Source organism: Coregonus clupeaformis, chromosome 30, assembly GCF_020615455.1.
Source record: "Coregonus clupeaformis isolate EN_2021a chromosome 30, ASM2061545v1, whole genome shotgun sequence".
Taxonomy (NCBI): domain Eukaryota; kingdom Metazoa; phylum Chordata; class Actinopteri; order Salmoniformes; family Salmonidae; genus Coregonus; species Coregonus clupeaformis.
The window spans coordinates 38,483,907-38,502,469 of NC_059221.1; the positions used below are offsets into that span (position 1 = coordinate 38,483,907).

An 18,563-nucleotide genomic window follows, 5' to 3' on the forward strand; every position below is an offset into this window, starting at 1 on the left:
CCCCTTTTGCTGCTATAACAGTCTCCACTCTTCTGGGAAGGCTTTCCACTAGATGTTGGAACATTGCTGCGGGGACTTGCTTCCATTCAGCCACAAGAGCATTAGTGAGGTCGGGCACTGATGTTGGGCGATTAGGCCTGGCTCACAGTCGGCGTTCCAATTCATCCCAAAGGTGTTTGATGGGGTTGAGGTCAGGGCTCTGTGCAGGCCAGTCAAGTTCTTCTACACCAATCTCGACAAACCATTTCTGTATGGACCTTGCTTTGTGCACAGGTGCATTGTCATGCTGAAACAGGAAAGGGCCTTCCCCAAACTGTTGCCACAAAGTTGGAAGCACAGAATCGTCTAGAATGTCGTTGTATGCTGTAGAGTTAAGATTTCCCTTCACTGGAACTAAGGGGCCTAGACCGAGTTCAATGGCAGCGAGCTTTACACCACTCCAGCCGACACTTAGCACTGCGCATGGTGATCTTAGGCTTTTGTGCGGCTGCTCTGCTATGGAGACCCATTTCATGAAGCTCCCGACGAACAGTTCTTGTGCTGACGTTGCTTCCAGAGGCAGTTTGCAACTGAGGACAGACGATTTTTACACTCTACATGCTTCAGCAGTCTGCGGTCCATTCTGTGAGCTTGTACGGCCTACGCCTTCACGGCTGAGCCGTTGTTGCTCCTAGACGTTTCCACTTCACAATAACAGCACTTACCGTTGACCGGGGCAGCTCTAGCAGGGCAGAAATTTGACGAACTGACTTGTTGGAACACTGATCTCTTCAGTAAGGCCATTCTACTGCCAAAATGTGTCTATGGAGATTGCATGGCTGTGTGCTCGATTTTATACACCTGTCAGCAATGGGTGTGGCTGAAATAGCCGAATCAACTCATTTGAAGGGGTGTCCACATACTTTTGTGTGTGTGTAAAAACAGTACCAGTCAAATGTTTGGACACACCTACTCATTCAAGGGTTTTTCTTTATTTTCTACATAGTATAATAATAGTGAAGACATCAAAACTATGAAATAACACATATGGAATCACGTAGTAACCAAAAAAGTGTTGAACAAATACAATTTATCTTTTATATTTGAGATTCTTCAAAGTAGCCACCCTTTGCCTTGATGACACCTTTGCACACTCTTGGCATTCTCTCAACCAGCTTCATGAGGAAGGTATAACAACCATTTGCATGAAGTAGAAGGTATAGTGCTTCCACAGACACAGGGCTCTACGTCACAGGGCTCTACGTCACAGGGCTCTACGTCACAGGGCTCTACACAGGGCTCTACGTCCTCTCCACAGGGCTCTACGTCCTCTACACAGGGCTCTACGTCCTCTACACAGGGCTCTACGTCCTCTACACAGGGCTCTACGTCCTCTACACAGGGCTCTACGTCCTCTCCACAGGGCTCTACGTCCTCTCCACAGGGCTCTACGTCCTCTACACAGGGCTCTACGTCCTCTACACAGGGCTCTACGTCCTCTCCACAGGGCTCTACGTCCTCTCCACAGGGCTCTACGTCCTCTCCACAGGGCTCTACGTCCTCTCCACAGGGCTCTACGTCCTCTACACAGGGCTCTACGTCCTCTACACAGGGCTCTACGTCCTCTACACAGGGCTCTACGTCCTCTACACAGGGCTCTACGTCCTCTACACAGGGCTCTACGTCCTTTACACAGGGCTCTACGTCACAGGGCTCTACGTCCTCTACACAGGGCTCTACGTCACAGGGCTCTACGTCCTCTACACAGGGCTCTACGTCCTCTACACAGGGCTCTACGTCCTCTCCACAGGGCTCTACGTCCTCTACACAGGGCTCTACGTCCTCTACACAGGGCTCTACGTCACAGGGCTCTACGTCCTCTCCACAGGGCTCTACGTCACAGGGCTCTACGTCCTCTACACAGGGCTCTACGTCACAGGGCTCTACGTCCTCTCCACAGGGCTCTACGTCCTCTACACAGGGCTCTACGTCCTCTACACATGGCTCTACGTCCTCTACACAGGGCTCTACGTCACAGGGCTCTACGTCACAGGGCTCTACGTCCTCTCCACAGGGCTCTACGTCACAGGGCTCTACGTCACAGGGCTCTACGTCCTCTCCACAGGGCTCTACATCCTCTACACAGGGCTCTACGTCCTCTACACAGGGCTCTACGTCCTCTCCACAGGGCTCTACGTCCTCTACACAGGGCTCTACGTCCTCTACACAGGGCTCTACGTCCTCTACACAGGGCTCTACGTCACAGGGCTCTACGTCCTCTACACAGGGCTCTACGTCCTCTACACAGGGCTCTACGTCACAGGGCTCTACGTCCTCTACACAGGGCTCTACGTCACAGGGCTCTACGTCCTCTACACAGGGCTCTACGTCACAGGGCTCTACGTCCTCTACACAGGGCTCTACGTCCTCTCCACAGGGCTCTACGTCCTCTACACAGGGCTCTACGTCCTCTACACAGGGCTCTACGTCCTCTACACAGGGCTCTACGTCCTCTACACAGGGCTCTACGTCCCTTACACAGGGCTCTACGTCCTCTCCACAGGGCTCTACGTCCTCTCCACAAGGCTCTACGTCACAGGGCTCTACGTCACAGGGCTCTACGTCCTCTACACAGGGCTCTACGTCCTCTCCACAGGGCTCTACGTCACAGGGCTCTACGTCCTCTACACAGGACTCTACTTCCTCTACACAGGACTCTACTTCCTCTACACAGGACTCTACTTCCTCTACACAGGACTCTACTTCCTCTACACAGGACTCTACTTCCTCTACACAGGACTCTACTTCCTCTACACAGGGCTCTACGTCACAGGACTCTACGTCCTCTACACAGGACTCTACTTCCTCTACACAGGGCTCTACGTCAAAGGGCTCTACGTCCTCTACACAGGGCTCTACGTCCTCTACACAGGGCTCTACGTCCTCTACACAGGGCTCTACGTCCTCTACACAGGGCTCTACGTCCTTTCCAAAGGGCTCTACGTCCTCTACACAGGGCTCTACGTCACAGGGCTCTACGTCCTCTACACAGGGCTCTACGTCACAGGGCTCTACGTCCTCTACACAGGGCTCTACGTCCTCTACACAGGGCTCTACGTCCTCTCCACAGGGCTCTACGTCAAAGGGCTCTACTTCCTCTACACAGGACTCTACTTCCTCTACACAGGACTCTACTTCCTCTACACAGGACTCTACTTCCTCTACACAGGACTCTACTTCCTCTACACAGGGCTCTACGTCACAGGGCTCTACGTCCTCAACACAGGACTCTACGTCCTCTACACAGGACTCTACGTCCTCTACACAGGACTCTACGTCCTCTACACAGGACTCTACGTCCTCTACACAGGGCTCTACGTCACAGGGCTCTACGTCACAGGGCTCTACGTCACAGGGCTCTACGTCACAGGGCTCTACGTCACAGGGCTCTACGTCACAGGGCTCTACGTCCTCTACACAGGGCTCTACGTCCTCTACACAGGGCTCTACGTCCTCTACACAGGGCTCTACGTCCTCTACACAGGGCTCTACGTCCTCTACACAGGGCTCTACGTCCTCTACACAGGGCTCTACGTCCTCTACACAGGGCTCTACATCACAGGGCTCTACGTCCTCTACACAGGGCTCTACGTCCTCTCCACAGGGCTCTACGTCCTCTCCACAGGGCTCTACGTCACAGGGCTCTACGTCCTCTACACAGGGCTCTACGTCCTCTACACAGGGCTCTACGTCCTCTACACAGGGCTCTACGTCACAGGGCTCTACGTCCTCTACACAGGGCTCTACGTCCTCTCCACAGGGCTCTACGTCCTCTACACAGGGCTCTACGTCACAGGGCTCTACGTCCTCTACACAGGACTCTACGTCCTCTCCACAGGGCTCTACGTCCTCTACGTCCTCTACACAGGTCTCTACGTCCTCTACGTCCTCTCCACAGGGCTCTACGTCCTCTCCACAGGGCTCTACGTCCTCTCCACAGGGCTCTACGTCCTCTCCACAGGGCTCTACGTCCTCTACACAGGGCTCTACGTCCTCTACACAGGGCTCTACGTCCTCTCCACAGGACTCTACGTCACAGGGCTCTACACAGGGCTCTACGTCCTCTACACAGGGCTCTACGTCACAGGGCTCTACGTCCTCTCCACAGGGCTCTACGTCCTCTCCACAGGGCTCTACGTCCTCTCCACAGGGCTCTACGTCCCTCTCCACAGGGCTCTCACGTCCTCTCCACAGGGCTCTACGTCCTCTCCACAGGGCTCTACGTCCTCTCCACAGGGCTCTACGTCCTCTACACAGGGCTCTACGTCCTCTCCACAGGGCTCTCACGTCCTCTCCACAGGGCTCTACGTCCTCTCCACAGGGCTCTACGTCCTCTCCACAGGGCTCTACATCACAGGGCTCTACGTCCTCTACACAGGGCTCTACGTCCTCTCCACAGGGCTCTACGTCCTCTCCACAGGGCTCTACGTCCTCTCCACAGGGCTCTACGTCCTCTCCACAGGGCTCTACGTCACAGGGCTCTACGTCCTCTACACAGGGCTCTACGTCCTCTACACAGGGCTCTACGTCCTCTACACAGGGCTCTACGTCCTCTCCACAGGGCTCTACTTCCTCTCCACAGGGCTCTACGTCCTCTACACAGGGCTCTACGTCCTCTCCACAGGGCTCTACGTCCTCTCCACAGGGCTCTACGTCCTCTACACAGGGCTCTACGTCACAGGGCTCTACGTCCTCTACACAGGGCTCTACGTCCTCTACACAGGGCTCTACGTCCTCTACACAGGGCTCTACGTCACAGGGCTCTACGTCACAGGGCTCTACGTCACAGGGCTCTACGTCACAGGGCTCTACGTCACAGGGCTCTACGTCACAGGGCTCTACGTCCTCTCCACAGGGCTCTACGTCCTCTCCACAGGGCTCTACGTCCTCTCCACAGGGCTCTACGTCCTCTCCACAGGGCTCTACGTCCTCTCCACAGGGCTCTACGTCCTCTCCACAGGGCTCTACGTCCTCTCCACAGGGCTCTACGTCCTCTCCACAGGGCTCTACGTCCTCTCCACAGGGCTCTACGTCCTCTCCACAGGGCTCTAACGTCCTCTCCACAGGGCTCTACGTCCTCTCCACAGGGCTCTACGTCCTCTCCACAGGGCTCTACGTCCTCTACACAGGGCTCTACGTCTCAGGACTCTACGTCCTCTACACAGGGCTCTACGTCCTCTCCACAGGACTCTACGTCCTCTCCACAGGGCTCTACGTCCTCTACGTCCTCTCCACAGGGCTCTACGTCCTCTCCACAGGACTCTACGTCCTCTCCACAGGGCTCTACGTCCTCTCCACAGGGCTCTACGTCCTCTACGTCCTCTCCACAGGGCTCTACGTCCTCTCCACAGGACTCTACGTCCTCTCCACAGGGCTCTACGTCCTCTCCACAGGGCTCTACGTCCTCTCCACAGGACTCTACGTCCTCTCCACAGGGCTCTACGTCCTCTACACAGGGCTCTACGTCCTCTCCACAGGGCTCTACGTCCTCTACGTCCTCTACACAGGGCTCTACGTCCTCTACACAGGGCTCTACGTCCTCTACACAGGGCTCTACGTCCTCTCCACAGGGCTCTACGTCCTCTACGTCCTCTACACAGGGCTCTACGTCCTCTACACAGGGCTCTACGTCACAGGGCTCTACGTACTCTACACAGGGCTCTACGTCACAGGGCTCTACGTCCTCTACACAGGGCTCTACGTCACAGGGCTCTACGTCCTCTACACAGGGCTCTACGTCCTCTACACAGGGCTCTACGTCCTCTACACAGGGCTCTACGTCCTCTACACAGGGCTCTACGTCCTCTACACAGGGCTCTACGTCCTCTACACAGGGCTCTACGTGCTCTACGTCACAGGGCTCTACGTCCTCTACACAGGGCTCTACGTGCTCTACTTCCTCTACACAGGGCTCTACGTCACAGGGCTCTTCGTCCTCTACACAGGGCTCTACGTCCTCTACACAGGGCTCTACGTCCTCTACACAGGGCTCTACGTCCTCTACACAGGGCTCTACGTCCTCTACACAGGGCTCTACGTCACAGGGCTCTACGTCCTCTACACAGGGCTCTACGTCACAGGGCTCTACGTCCTCTACACAGGGCTCTACGTCAAAGGGCTCTACTTCCTCTACACAGGACTCTACTTCCTCTACACAGGACTCTACTTCCTCTACACAGGACTCTACTTCCTCTACAAAGGACTCTACTTCCTCTACACAGGGCTCTACGTCACAGGGCTCTACGTCCTCTACACAGGACTCTACGTCCTCTACACAGGACTCTACGTCCTCTACACAGGGCTCTACGTCACAGGGCTCTACGTCACAGGGCTCTACGTCACAGGGCTCTACGTCACAGGGCTCTACGTCCTCTACACAGGGCTCTACGTCCTCTACACAGGGCTCTCACGTCCTCTACACAGGGCTCTACGTCCTCTACACAGGGCTCTACGTCCTCTACACAGGGCTCTACGTCCTCTACACAGGGCTCTACGTCCTCTACACAGGGCTCTACATCACAGGGCTCTACGTCCTCTACACAGGGCTCTACGTCCTCTCCACAGGGCTCTACGTCCTCTCCACAGGGCTCTACGTCACAGGGCTCTACGTCCTCTACACAGGGCTCTACGTCCTCTACACAGGGCTCTACGTCCTCTACACAGGGCTCTACGTCACAGGGCTCTACGTCCTCTCCACAGGGCTCTACGTCCTCTACACAGGGCTCTACGTCACAGGGCTCTACGTCCTCTACACAGGAATCTACTTCCTCTACACAGGAATCTACTTCCTCTACACAGGGCTCTACGTCCTCTACACAGGGCTCTACGTCCTCTACACAGGGCTCTACGTCCTCTACACAGGGCTCTACGTCCTCTACACAGGGCTCTACGTCCTCTACACAGGGCTCTACGTCACAGGGCTCTACATCCTCTACACAGGGCTCTACGTCCTCTCCACAGGGCTCTACGTCCTCTACGTCCTCTACACAGGGCTCTACGTCCTCTACGTCCTCTCCACAGGGCTCTACGTCCTCTCCACAGGGCTCTACGTCCTCTCCACAGGGCTCTACGTCCTCTCCACAGGGCTCTACGTCCTCTACACAGGGCTCTACGTCCTCTACACAGGGCTCTACGTCCTCTCCACAGGACTCTACGTCACAGGGCTCTACACAGGGCTCTACGTCCTCTACACAGGGCTCTACGTCACAGGGCTCTACGTCCTCTCCACAGGGCTCTACGTCCTCTCCACAGGGCTCTACGTCCTCTCCACAGGGCTCTACGTCCTCTCCACAGGGCTCTACGTCCTCTCCACAGGGCTCTACGTCCTCTCCACAGGGCTCTACGTCCTCTCCACAGGGCTCTACGTCCTCTCCACAGGGCTCTACGTCCTCTACACAGGGCTCTACGTCCTCTCCACAGGGCTCTACGTCCTCTCCACAGGGCTCTACGTCCTCTCCACAGGGCTCTACGTCCTCTCCACAGGGCTCTACATCACAGGGCTCTACGTCCTCTACACAGGGCTCTACGTCCTCTCCACAGGGCTCTACGTCCTCTCCACAGGGCTCTACGTCCTCTACACAGGGCTCTACGTCCTCTCCACAGGGCTCTACGTCACAGGGCTCTACGTCCTCTACACAGGGCTCTACGTCCTCTACACAGGGCTCTACGTCCTCTACACAGGGCTCTACGTCCTCTACACAGGGCTCTACGTCCTCTACACAGGGCTCTACTTCCTCTCCACAGGGCTCTACGTCACAGGGCTCTACGTCCTCTACACAGGGCTCTACGTCCTCTACACAGGGCTCTACGTCCTCTACACAGGGCTCTACGTCACAGGGCTCTACGTCACAGGGCTCTACGTCACAGGGCTCTACGTCACAGGGCTCTACGTCCTCTCCACAGGGCTCTACGTCCTCTCCACAGGGCTCTACGTCCTCTCCACAGGGCTCTACGTCCTCTCCACAGGGCTCTACGTCCTCTCCACAGGGCTCTACGTCCTCTCCACAGGGCTCTACGTCCTCTCCACAGGGCTCTACGTCCTCTCCACAGGGCTCTACGTCCCTCTCCACAGGGCTCTACGTCCTCTCCACAGGGCTCTACGTCCTCTCCACAGGGCTCTACGTCCTCTCCACAGGGCTCTACGTCCTCTCCACAGGGCTCTACGTCCTCTACACAGGGCTCTACGTCTCAGGACTCTACGTCCTCTACACAGGGCTCTACGTCCTCTCCACAGGACTCTACGTCCTCTCCACAGGGCTCTACGTCCTCTACGTCCTCTCCACAGGGCTCTACGTCCTCTCCACAGGACTCTACGTCCTCTCCACAGGACTCTACGTCCTCTCCACAGGGCTCTACGTCCTCTCCACAGGGCTCTACGTCCTCTCCACAGGGCTCTACGTCCTCTACGTCCTCTCCACAGGGCTCTACGTCCTCTCCACAGGACTCTACGTCCTCTCCACAGGGCTCTACGTCCTCTACGTCCTCTCCACAGGGCTCTACGTCCTCTCCACAGGACTCTACGTCCTCTCCACAGGGCTCTACGTCCTCTACGTCCTCTCCACAGGGCTCTAAGTCCTCTACGTCCTCTACACAGGGCTCTACGTCCTCTACACAGGGCTCTACGTCCTCTCCACAGGGCTCTACGTCCTCTCCACAGGGCTCTACGTCCTCTCCACAGGGCTCTACGTCCTCTACGTCCTCTACACAGGGCTCTACGTCCTCTACACAGGGCTCTACGTCCTCTACGTCCTCTCCACAGGGCTCTACGTCCTCTACACAGGGCTCTACGTCCTCTACGTCCTCTCCACAGGGCTCTACGTCCCTCTACACAGGGCTCTACGTCCTCACGTCCACTCCACAGGGCTCTACGTCCTCTACGTCCCTCTACGTCCCTCTCCACAGGGCTCTACGTCCTTACACAGGGCTCTACGTCCTCTACGTCCACTCCACAGGGCTCTACGTCCTCTACGTCCTCTACGTCCTCTCCACAGGGCTCTACGTCCTCTACACAGGGCTCTACGTCCTCTACGTCCTCTCCACAGGGCTCTACGTCCTCTACGTCCTCTACGTCCTCTCCACAGGGCTCTACGTCCTCTACACAGGGCTCTACGTCCTCTACGTCCTCTCCACAGGGCTCTACGTCCTCTACGTCCTCTACGTCCTCTCCACAGGGCTCTACGTCCTCTACACAGGGCTCTACGTCCTCTACGTCCTCTCCACAGGGCTCTACGTCCTCTACGTCCTCTCCACAGGGCTATATGGTTCTATGTGGTCTGCTTCAGACTGGGTCTCACCTGCAAAGCCAGCGGAGGACATGTGCACCACTCCACTGTTAGGGACGAAGACGCCATTGAACGTCTCTTTCGACTTTTTGTAGGCAGCAAAATAAATAGCTCTGCAAAGACAAAAGGAGGGAGATGAGAAAATTAAAAATGACAATTGGTGAATGAATGAATTAATAAATAATGTACCCATCTTTGTGTGTACCCAAGTGTGTGTGTGTGTGTGTTTTCTAACTGCAGTGTGTGTTTTTTGTGACGTCACGTTTCCAGGAGCTGCCTGATGCCTGTGCTGTGAAGTGGTAGCAGCAGCTTTTGACAGAGCCAGCTAAGCCTGCTGGGTGGGAGTCCTGTCCAGAGCAGTCGCATTTCTTTCTGCCATGCATTTGGAACAGCCCATCCCATACAGTGTGTGTGTGTGTGTGTGTGTGTGTGTGTGTGTGTGTGTGTGAGTGTCACAGGCAGCAGCAGAATGGGCTGAATGAGAACGGAGGCAGGCCAGGGGGTCTACAGAGAGAGATGGGTCTGGTGCTAGTGCTATTCTCATTCTGAATGGAGAGGGAGGGTTAGATGGCTGATCCTTAGTGGGGACTGTGTACTATGTAGTGTCTATAAACCCTGGGGTGGAAAAGGGCTCAGGCACCAAGTCGGCGTCACCCTGTTAACTTCATTACAGTGAAGGGTGGGCCTGAAGCGGTGTTCTTTGCTTGTGTGTGTGTGTGTGTGTGTGTGTGTGTGTGTGTGTTTCCCCCTTTGTCAGTGTACAGTATGACCAACCATGTCTGCCTTTCCAATCATTTCTCCCTCCATGAATGAAAATAAGGATTCCATGAAACATTGACTGTTGGTTGATTTGTTGGTAATGTTTACATTACCAAGGGCGAAGGTCTTAAATGGATGTCAACTGTTATCCCTAGAAAAATCAACAGACTACAGCAACTCTGTCACTTATAAAAGCAGGGTCGTGTTCATTAGGGCAAAGCATAGCAAAAACATTTTGCAACGGAAAACAAAAGCAAGCATTTCTTATTGGACAAGTTCAGATAGAACCTCAACATTTTATTCAATTTTGTGCCTACTGAACAGGCCCCTGCTTTGTTCTCGTCCACCTCACTGTTCTGCTCCGCCATCCTATCACCCCAGATATTACCGGAGCTGCCATCCAATCACCACAGATATTACTGGAGCTGCCATCCAATCACCACAGACATTAGTGAGTGGAGGATTGGTGACTCAACATTACTGATAATAATAATAATAATAATAATAATAATAATAATATGCCATTTAGCAGACGCTTTTATCCAAAGCGACTTACAGTCATGCGTGCATAAATTTTTTTGTGTATGGGTGGTCCCGGGGATCGAACCCACTACCTTGGCGTTACAAGCGCCGTGCTCTACCAGCTGAGCTACAGAGGACCACATTACACCACATGCTCAAGTTAGAGGAAAGAACACATTCAAGGTGCCACACTGCTCCAGTAGACTATTGGCCTTCCATTTTAGAAAGGCAAACGGTTTCCCCATATCCTTTAGGAGATAGTTAGTTTAGAAGAAGAAGAAAATACTCTGGGGTTAGGGTTAGGAGTTAGGGGTTAATGGTTGGGGTTAGGGGTTAAATGGTTAGGGTTAAGGGGTTAGGGTTAGGGGTTAATGGTTAGGGGTTAGGGGTTAATGGTTAGGGGTTGGGGTTAGGGGTTAATGGTTAGGGTTAATGGTTTGGGGTTAGGGGTTAGGGGTTAGGGGTTAGGGTAATCTGGGGCTTTCGCATCAACACACTGGATCAACCACCTTATTAGGAAACGGTCTTAAACAACTGGGCAGTAACAATATCTTCACTCTAACATCTGTCAGTTGAGATGTGATGTTAAGGGTCTGGGCACACACAGGAAGCTATCAAAACACATCCACACCCAAACATTACTTCCACCAAATCCACCCTGTTAAAAGCAGTCAGTGTATAATGTAGACTGCAGAGTGGGCTTACCTTGATGGGGCCACACCGACAAGATTTGGACCCAGTCCCCGGAAGAGCGACCGTGGTCCCTCTTTTTCTAGAATGGACCTACAATGGGAAGAAGAAAAAAAATAAATAATAATAATAATTTACATCAAACTTTTATTTCTAAAATGTTATTCCCATCGTGATAAATATCTTCTGCAGAAGATACTTGCTTAGTTTGTTCCCTAAAATTCAATTTAAAAAAAACGTTAATGTTTGACTGAATGAGAAGCACATCTATTTATCCATGACTTGTTGATGTGTATTCAGCAGTAGGGACAACCGTGGTAGGGTTAGGGTTAAAAGCAGCCAGGGCAATGTCAGGTTAACTGAAACTCAGTGTACAAATGTTCCCAGCTATCTCCTTCAATTATCCTCAGCGTTGACCCCTACCCTCTAACAGACGTCACACACCCCCACCCCATTGCAGTTTGTTTTGGCCACTCCCCTACCTTCTTTCTGTACCCATTGAAACTGGAAATGCACTGTGAACCCAGTCTCCTCTGGGGGATTGACTCATCTCACACACACACACACACACACACACACACACACACACACACACACACACACACACACACACACACACACACACACACACACACACACACACACACACACACACACACACACACACACACACACACACACACACACACACACACACACACACACACACACACACACACACACACACACACACACACACACACACACACACACACACACACACACACACACACACACACACACACACACACACACACGACGAGAGAATGACCTTTATTCCAGCAGCAGACAAACAGGTATGAGCCAGGTGGGTGGACACACAACAGGTCAGCTAATGCGTACGTTACGGTATCTGCTGTAAAGCGGTTTTCTAGGACACCGTTGTTCGCACGCTTTTGTTTTCCCTCACTGTAACTATGTCATTTTATTCAAATTAGGCCTAAAAAGAAAAAAACACCCTTCAGGCCAAGTCAATAAAGCAAAATGTTTCTAGGCGGCATGGTACGGACTTACAGAGCTAGTTGCAGTGTGGAGAACAAGTATTTGATTCACTGCCGATTTTGCAGGTTTTCCTACTTACAAAGCATGTAGAGGTCTGTAATTTTTATCATAGGTACACTTCAACTGTGAGAGACGGAATCTAAAACAAAAATCCAGAAAATCACATTGTACGATTTTTAAGTAATTCATTTGCATTTTATTGCATGACATAAGTATTTGATCACCTACCAACCAGTAAGAATTCCGGCTCTCACAGACCTGTTAGTTTTTCTTTAAGAAGCTCTCCTGTTCACCACTCATTACCTGTATTAACTGCACCTGTTTGAACTCGTTACCTGTATAAAAGACACCTGTCCACACACACTCAATCAAACAGACTCCAACCTCTCCACAATGGCCAAGACCAGAGAGCTGTGTAAGGACATCAGGGATAAAATTGTAGACCTGCACAAGGCTGGGATGGGCTACAGGACAATAGGCAAACAGCTTGGTGAGAAGGCAACAACTGGAAGAAAATGGAAGAAGTTCAAGATGACGGTCAATCACCCTGGGTCTGGGGCTCCATGCAAGATCTCACCTCGTGGGTCATCAATGATCATGAGGAAGGTGAGGGATCAGCCCAGAACTACACAGCAGAACCTGGTCAATGACCTGAAGAGAGCTGGGACTACAGTCTCAAAGAAAACCATTAGTAACACACTACGCCATCATGGATAAAAATCCTGCAGCGCACGCAAGGTCCCCCTGCTCAAGCCAGCGCATGTCCAGGCCCGTCTGAAGTTTGCCAATGACCATCTGGATGATCCAGAGGAGGAATGGGAGAAGGTCATGTGGTCTGATGAGACAAAAATAGAGCTTTTTGGTCTAAACTCCACTCGCCGCGTTTGGAGGAAGAAGAAGGATGAGTACAACCCCAAGAACACCATCCCAACCGTGAAGCATGGAGGTGGAAACATCATTCTTTGGGGATGCTTTTCTGCAAAGGGGACAGGACGACTGCACCGTATTGAGGGGAGGATGGATGGGGCCATGTATCGCGAGATCTTGGCCAACAACCTCCTTCCCTCAGTAAGAGCATTGAAGATGGGTCGTGGCTAGGTCTTCCAGCATGACAACTACCCGAAACACACAGCCAGGGCAACTAAGGAGTGGCTCCGTAAGAAGCATCTCAAGGTCCTGGAGTGGCCTAGCCAGTCTCCAGACCTGAACCCAATAGAACATCTTTGGAGGGAGCTGAAAGTCCGTATTGCCCAGCAACAGCCCCGAAACCTGAAGGATCTGGAGAAGGTCTGTATGGAGGAGTGGGCCAAAATCCCTGCTGCAGTGTGTGCAAACCTGGTCAAGACCTACAGGAAACGTATGATCTCTGTAATTGCAAACAAAGGTTTCTGTACCAAATATTAAGTTCTGCTTTTCTGATGTATCAAATACTTATGTCATGCAATAAAATGCAAATTAATTACTTAAAAATCATACAATGTGATTTTCTGGATTTTTGTTTTAGATTCCATCTCTCACAGTTGAAGTGTACCTATGATAAAAAAATTACAGACCTCTACATGCTTTGTAAGTAGGAAAACCTGCAAAATCGGCAGTGTATCAAATACTTGTTCTCCCCACTGTAAAAGACAACAACCAAGAATGAACATCTCACATTTGGATAAACAAGGGTTTTGGAGACGATAATGATTAGTTAAATGAACTAAAACAGATAGACGAAGGCTGTTGTGTAACGAATTAGAATTGCAATGGCTCATGTCCAAATTCCAATGTTAAAACTGCACTGGGTGAACATGTTGAAAACATCATTTTATTTGAGCCATTCATCCATTCAGCCGAGTTCTGCCCAGACTGGTTCAGTCACAGTCAGCCAAAGGCCTCCAGCTCTAAACACTTGAGATGAGAAACCACAGGGCACAGCAGAGGTGGTACATTCAGCACGGCTTCCTCCTCGTGTTCAATTTGGCACAGAGGCACAGTCACGCTCTCACACCGTCTGTGGTCTCCCTGCCCAAAAACAGGCCCTGGGCCTCAGGCGAGGGACATTTCCACAGGTGGCATCAGCACTTACATAAGTGTCCTCGTTGTACTGTACGTGTGTGTGTGTGTGTGTGTGTGTGTGTCCTTCTGGTCTAGTAGTAAAACACATTCCCATCATGCTCTGTGGTGGAGGCTCCAGTGTGACTGTGCCAGGATTCTGTCATTATATATATATATATATATATATATTATATTATACTATACTATACTATACTATACACACACAGTTGAAGTCGGAAGTTTACATACAGTTAGGGTATAGTCATTAAAACTTGTTTATCCAACCGCTTCACAAATTTCTTGTTAACAAACTATAGTTTTGGCAAGTCGGTTAGGACATCTACTTTGTGCATGACACAAGTAATTTTTCCAACAATTGTTTACAGACAGATTTCACTTATAAACATTCACTTTATCACAATTCCAGTGGGTCAGAAGTTTACATACACTAAGTTGACTGTGCCTTTAAACAGCTTGGAAAATTCCAGAAAATGATGTCATGGCTTTAGAAGCTTCTGATAGGCTAATTGACATAATTTGAGTCAAGTGGAGGTGTACCTGTGGATGCATTTCAAGGCCTACCTTCAAACTCAGTGCCTCTTTGCTTGACATCATGGGAAAATGATCAAAAGAAATCAGCCAAGACCTCATAAAAAATGGTAGACCTCCACAAGTCTGGTTCATCCTTGGGAGCAATTTCCAAATGCCTGAAGGTACCACGTTCATCTGTACAAACAATAGTACGCAAGTATAAACACCATGGGACACTGCAGCCGTCATATCGCTCAGGAAGGAGACGCGTTCTGTCTCCTAGAGATGAACGTACTTTGGTGCGAAAAGTGCAAATCAATCCCAGAACAACAGCAAAGGACCTTGTGAAGATGCTGGAGGAAACCGGTACAAAAGTATCTATATCCACAGTAAAACGAGTCCTATATCTACATAACCTGAAAGGCCGCTCAGCAAGGAAGAAGCCACTGCTCCAAAACCGCCATAAAAAAGCCAGACTACGGTTTGCAACTGCACATGGGGACAAAGATCGTACTTTTTGGAGAAATGTCCTCTGGTCTGATGAAACAAAAATATAACTGTTTGGCCATAATGACCATCGTTATGTTTGGAGGAAAAAGGCGGGTCTTGCAAGCCGAAGAACACCATCCCAAGGATAGTAAAATAAAGGTGTGTATGTGTGTGTGTAAAGGTCTTCACAGTGTGCACAGATTTGTTTACATCCCTGTTAGTGAGCATTTCTCATTTGCCAAGATAACCCATCCACCTGACAGGTGTGGCATATCAAGAAGCGGATTAAACAGCATGATCATTACACAGGTACACCTTGTGCTGTGGACAACAACAACAAAAACTCTAAAAATGTGCAGTTTTGTCACACAACACAATGCCACAGATGACTCAGGTTTTGAGAGTGTGCAATTGGCATGGTGACTGAAGGAATGTCCACCAGAGGTGTTGCAGGATAATTTTATGTTCATTTCTCTACCAATAAGCTGCCTCCAATGTCATTTTAGAGAACTTTGCAGTACCTCCATCCCGCTTCATCACCTGCGGGATTGTCAAAGACCATGAAACTGTGGGTTTGCACAACCGAATAATTTCTGCACAAACTGTCAGAAACCGTCTCAGGGAAGCTCATCTGCGTGCTCGTCGTCCTCACCAGGGTCTTGACCTGACTGCAGTTCGGTTTCATAACCGACTTCAGTGGGCAAATGCTCACCTTCGATGGCCAATGGCACGATGGAAAAGTGTGCTCTTCACGAATGAATCCCGGTTTCAACTATAGCGGGCAGATGGCGTCGTGTGGGCGAGCGGTTTGTTGATGTCAACGTTGTGAACAGAGTGCCCCATGTTGGCGGTGCGGTTATGGTATGGAAAGGCATAAGCTACGGACAATGAACATAATTGCATTTTATCGATGACAATTTCAATACAAAGAGATACCGTGACGAGATCCTGAGGCCCATTGTCGTGCCATTAATCCGCCGCCATCACATCATGTTTCAGCATGATAACGCACGGCCCCATGTCGCAAGGATCTGTACACAATTCCTGGAAGCTGAAAATGTCCCAGTTCTTCCATGGCCTGCATACTCACCAGACTTGTTTGGGATGCTTTGGATCGACGTGTATGACAGAATGTTCCAGTTCCCGTCAATATCCAGCAACTTCACACAGTCATTGAAGAGGAGTGGGACAACATTCCACAGGCCACAATCAACAGCCTGATCAACTCTATACGAAGGAAATGTGTCGCGCTGCATGAGGCAAATGGTGGTCACACCAGATACTGACCGGTTTTCTGAACCATGCCCCTACCTTTTTTGTGACCAACAGATGCATATATGTATTCCCAGTCATGTGAAATCCATAGATTAGGGCCTAATGAATTTATATCAATTGACTGATTTCCTCATATGAACTGTAACTCAGTAAAGTCTTTGAAATTGTTGCACGTTGCGTTTATATTTTTGGTTCAGCGTCATCAGACTTCAGAGCACGCTAACCTCAAATGACCGAATGGTAGAGTAGAGACTCAGACAGTTTACACAACAACTAGTCTACCAAGCCTGGGTTCAAATACTATTTGTAATCTGACAAGTACTTTGGGTGTCTGCTCTGGCCTGCCAGATGGGCGGGGTTTGTTTTATTAGTCTAGTAAGCCAGGCTCAAACAAGCACAGAAATGATTTTGAAATGTATTTGAACCCAGGTCTGTAGGCTACTACCCAACATGGTGTGTATATATATATATACACACATACATATACACACACACACACACACACACACACACAGTACCAGTCAAAAGCTTGGACACACCTACTCATTCAAGAGTTTCTTTATTTTTACTATTTTCAACATTGTAGAATAATAGTGAAGACATCAAAACTATGAAATATAGTATGGACATGTAGTAACCAAAAGTGTTCAACAAATCAAAATACATTTTATATTTGAGATTCTTCAAAGTAGCCACCCTTTGCCTTGATGACAGCTTTGCACACTCTTGGCATTCCCTCAACCAGCTTCATGAGGTAGTCACCTGGAATGCGTTTCAATTAACAGATGTGCCTTCTTAAAAAGTTAATTTGTGGAATTTCTTTCCTTCTTTAATGCATTTGAGCCAATCAGTTGTGATGTGACAAGGTAGGGGTGGTATAGAGGAAATATACTTTCCTGCAACCCGCCTCACCCAATGTGGAACGGATTCTATTATTTCTTCATACCTTTTATCAGGAACCCACGGCTGAAACTAGCCAGCTAACTAGCTACTGCTACTAGCCACCGTTAGCGGTCTTCACCACTGTCCGTGGCCTGCACTACCTACCAGCCAGCTCTAGCCTGGACAATTATTGGCCAGTCTGCACAGCGCGCTATCGACCCAGAGCATTTAGGATTTTCTGCCGGAATCACTGGACCTTAACACCGGATCATCACAACTAGCTAGCTGCAACCAAATGGCTGTTGTTGTTGGCTAATCACCACTTGTCCCAAAGCTAGCACCAGTTAGCCTTGAGCTAGCCTCGAGCCAGGCCCATCTCCCGGCTATCCACCTCCCTGTCAACACGGAGCCCCGCCGATCCATCACGACTGGTCTGCCGACGTAATCGTCTGATATGGTTTCAACAGGCTTCCCGTTGCGACGACCACGAAGATCCATCTGCTAGCACCGGCCCGCTAGCACGCGCAATCAACAGCCGTGCCTCCTGCTCGCCTGTGCTCGGACTTACCTATTGCTGTTCACTGGATCTTATGATCACTCAGCTACACATCTGATGCCCGCAGGGCTGTTCCTTTACACGGTTACCCCATCCTGTTTATCTGTTTAGCCTCAGCTCAAACTTTCGTCGCCATTACCAGTTGTTGTCTTAGCCCTCTCGAATAACATCTGTGATTGCGTTATATGCCTCTCTCCCATGTCAATATGCCTTGCCTATTGCTGTTCCAATTAGTTGTTATTGTACTATTTCACTGTAGAGCCCCCAGTCCCGCTCAACCTGCCTCAGATAGCTTCTCTGTCCCACCCCCTATACATGTGGAGACCAGCTCAAATCGCTTTCATCGTTACCCAATGCTTAGGTGTACCTCCACTGTACTCATATCCTTCCATATCCTTGTCTGTACATAATGCCCTGAATCTATTCTACAACGCCCGGAAACCTGCCCCTTTTATTCT

At 50.7% G+C, this 18,563-nt stretch overlaps 1 protein-coding gene across 1 annotated transcript in view; it reads right to left on the reverse strand.

Annotated features, from left to right (window-relative positions):
• The window catches only part of LOC121546152 (solute carrier family 25 member 33), a 35,259-nt gene that overhangs the window by 4,987 nt on the left and 11,709 nt on the right, over nt 1-18,563 (reverse strand). The window contains exons 3-4 of the mRNA XM_041857197.2: nt 11,307-11,384; nt 9,333-9,433 (exon numbers count right to left, since the gene is read on the reverse strand). Of these exons, the coding sequence (XP_041713131.2) occupies nt 9,333-9,433; nt 11,307-11,384 (179 nt within the window). The remainder of the gene's footprint in view (nt 1-9,332; nt 9,434-11,306; nt 11,385-18,563) is intronic.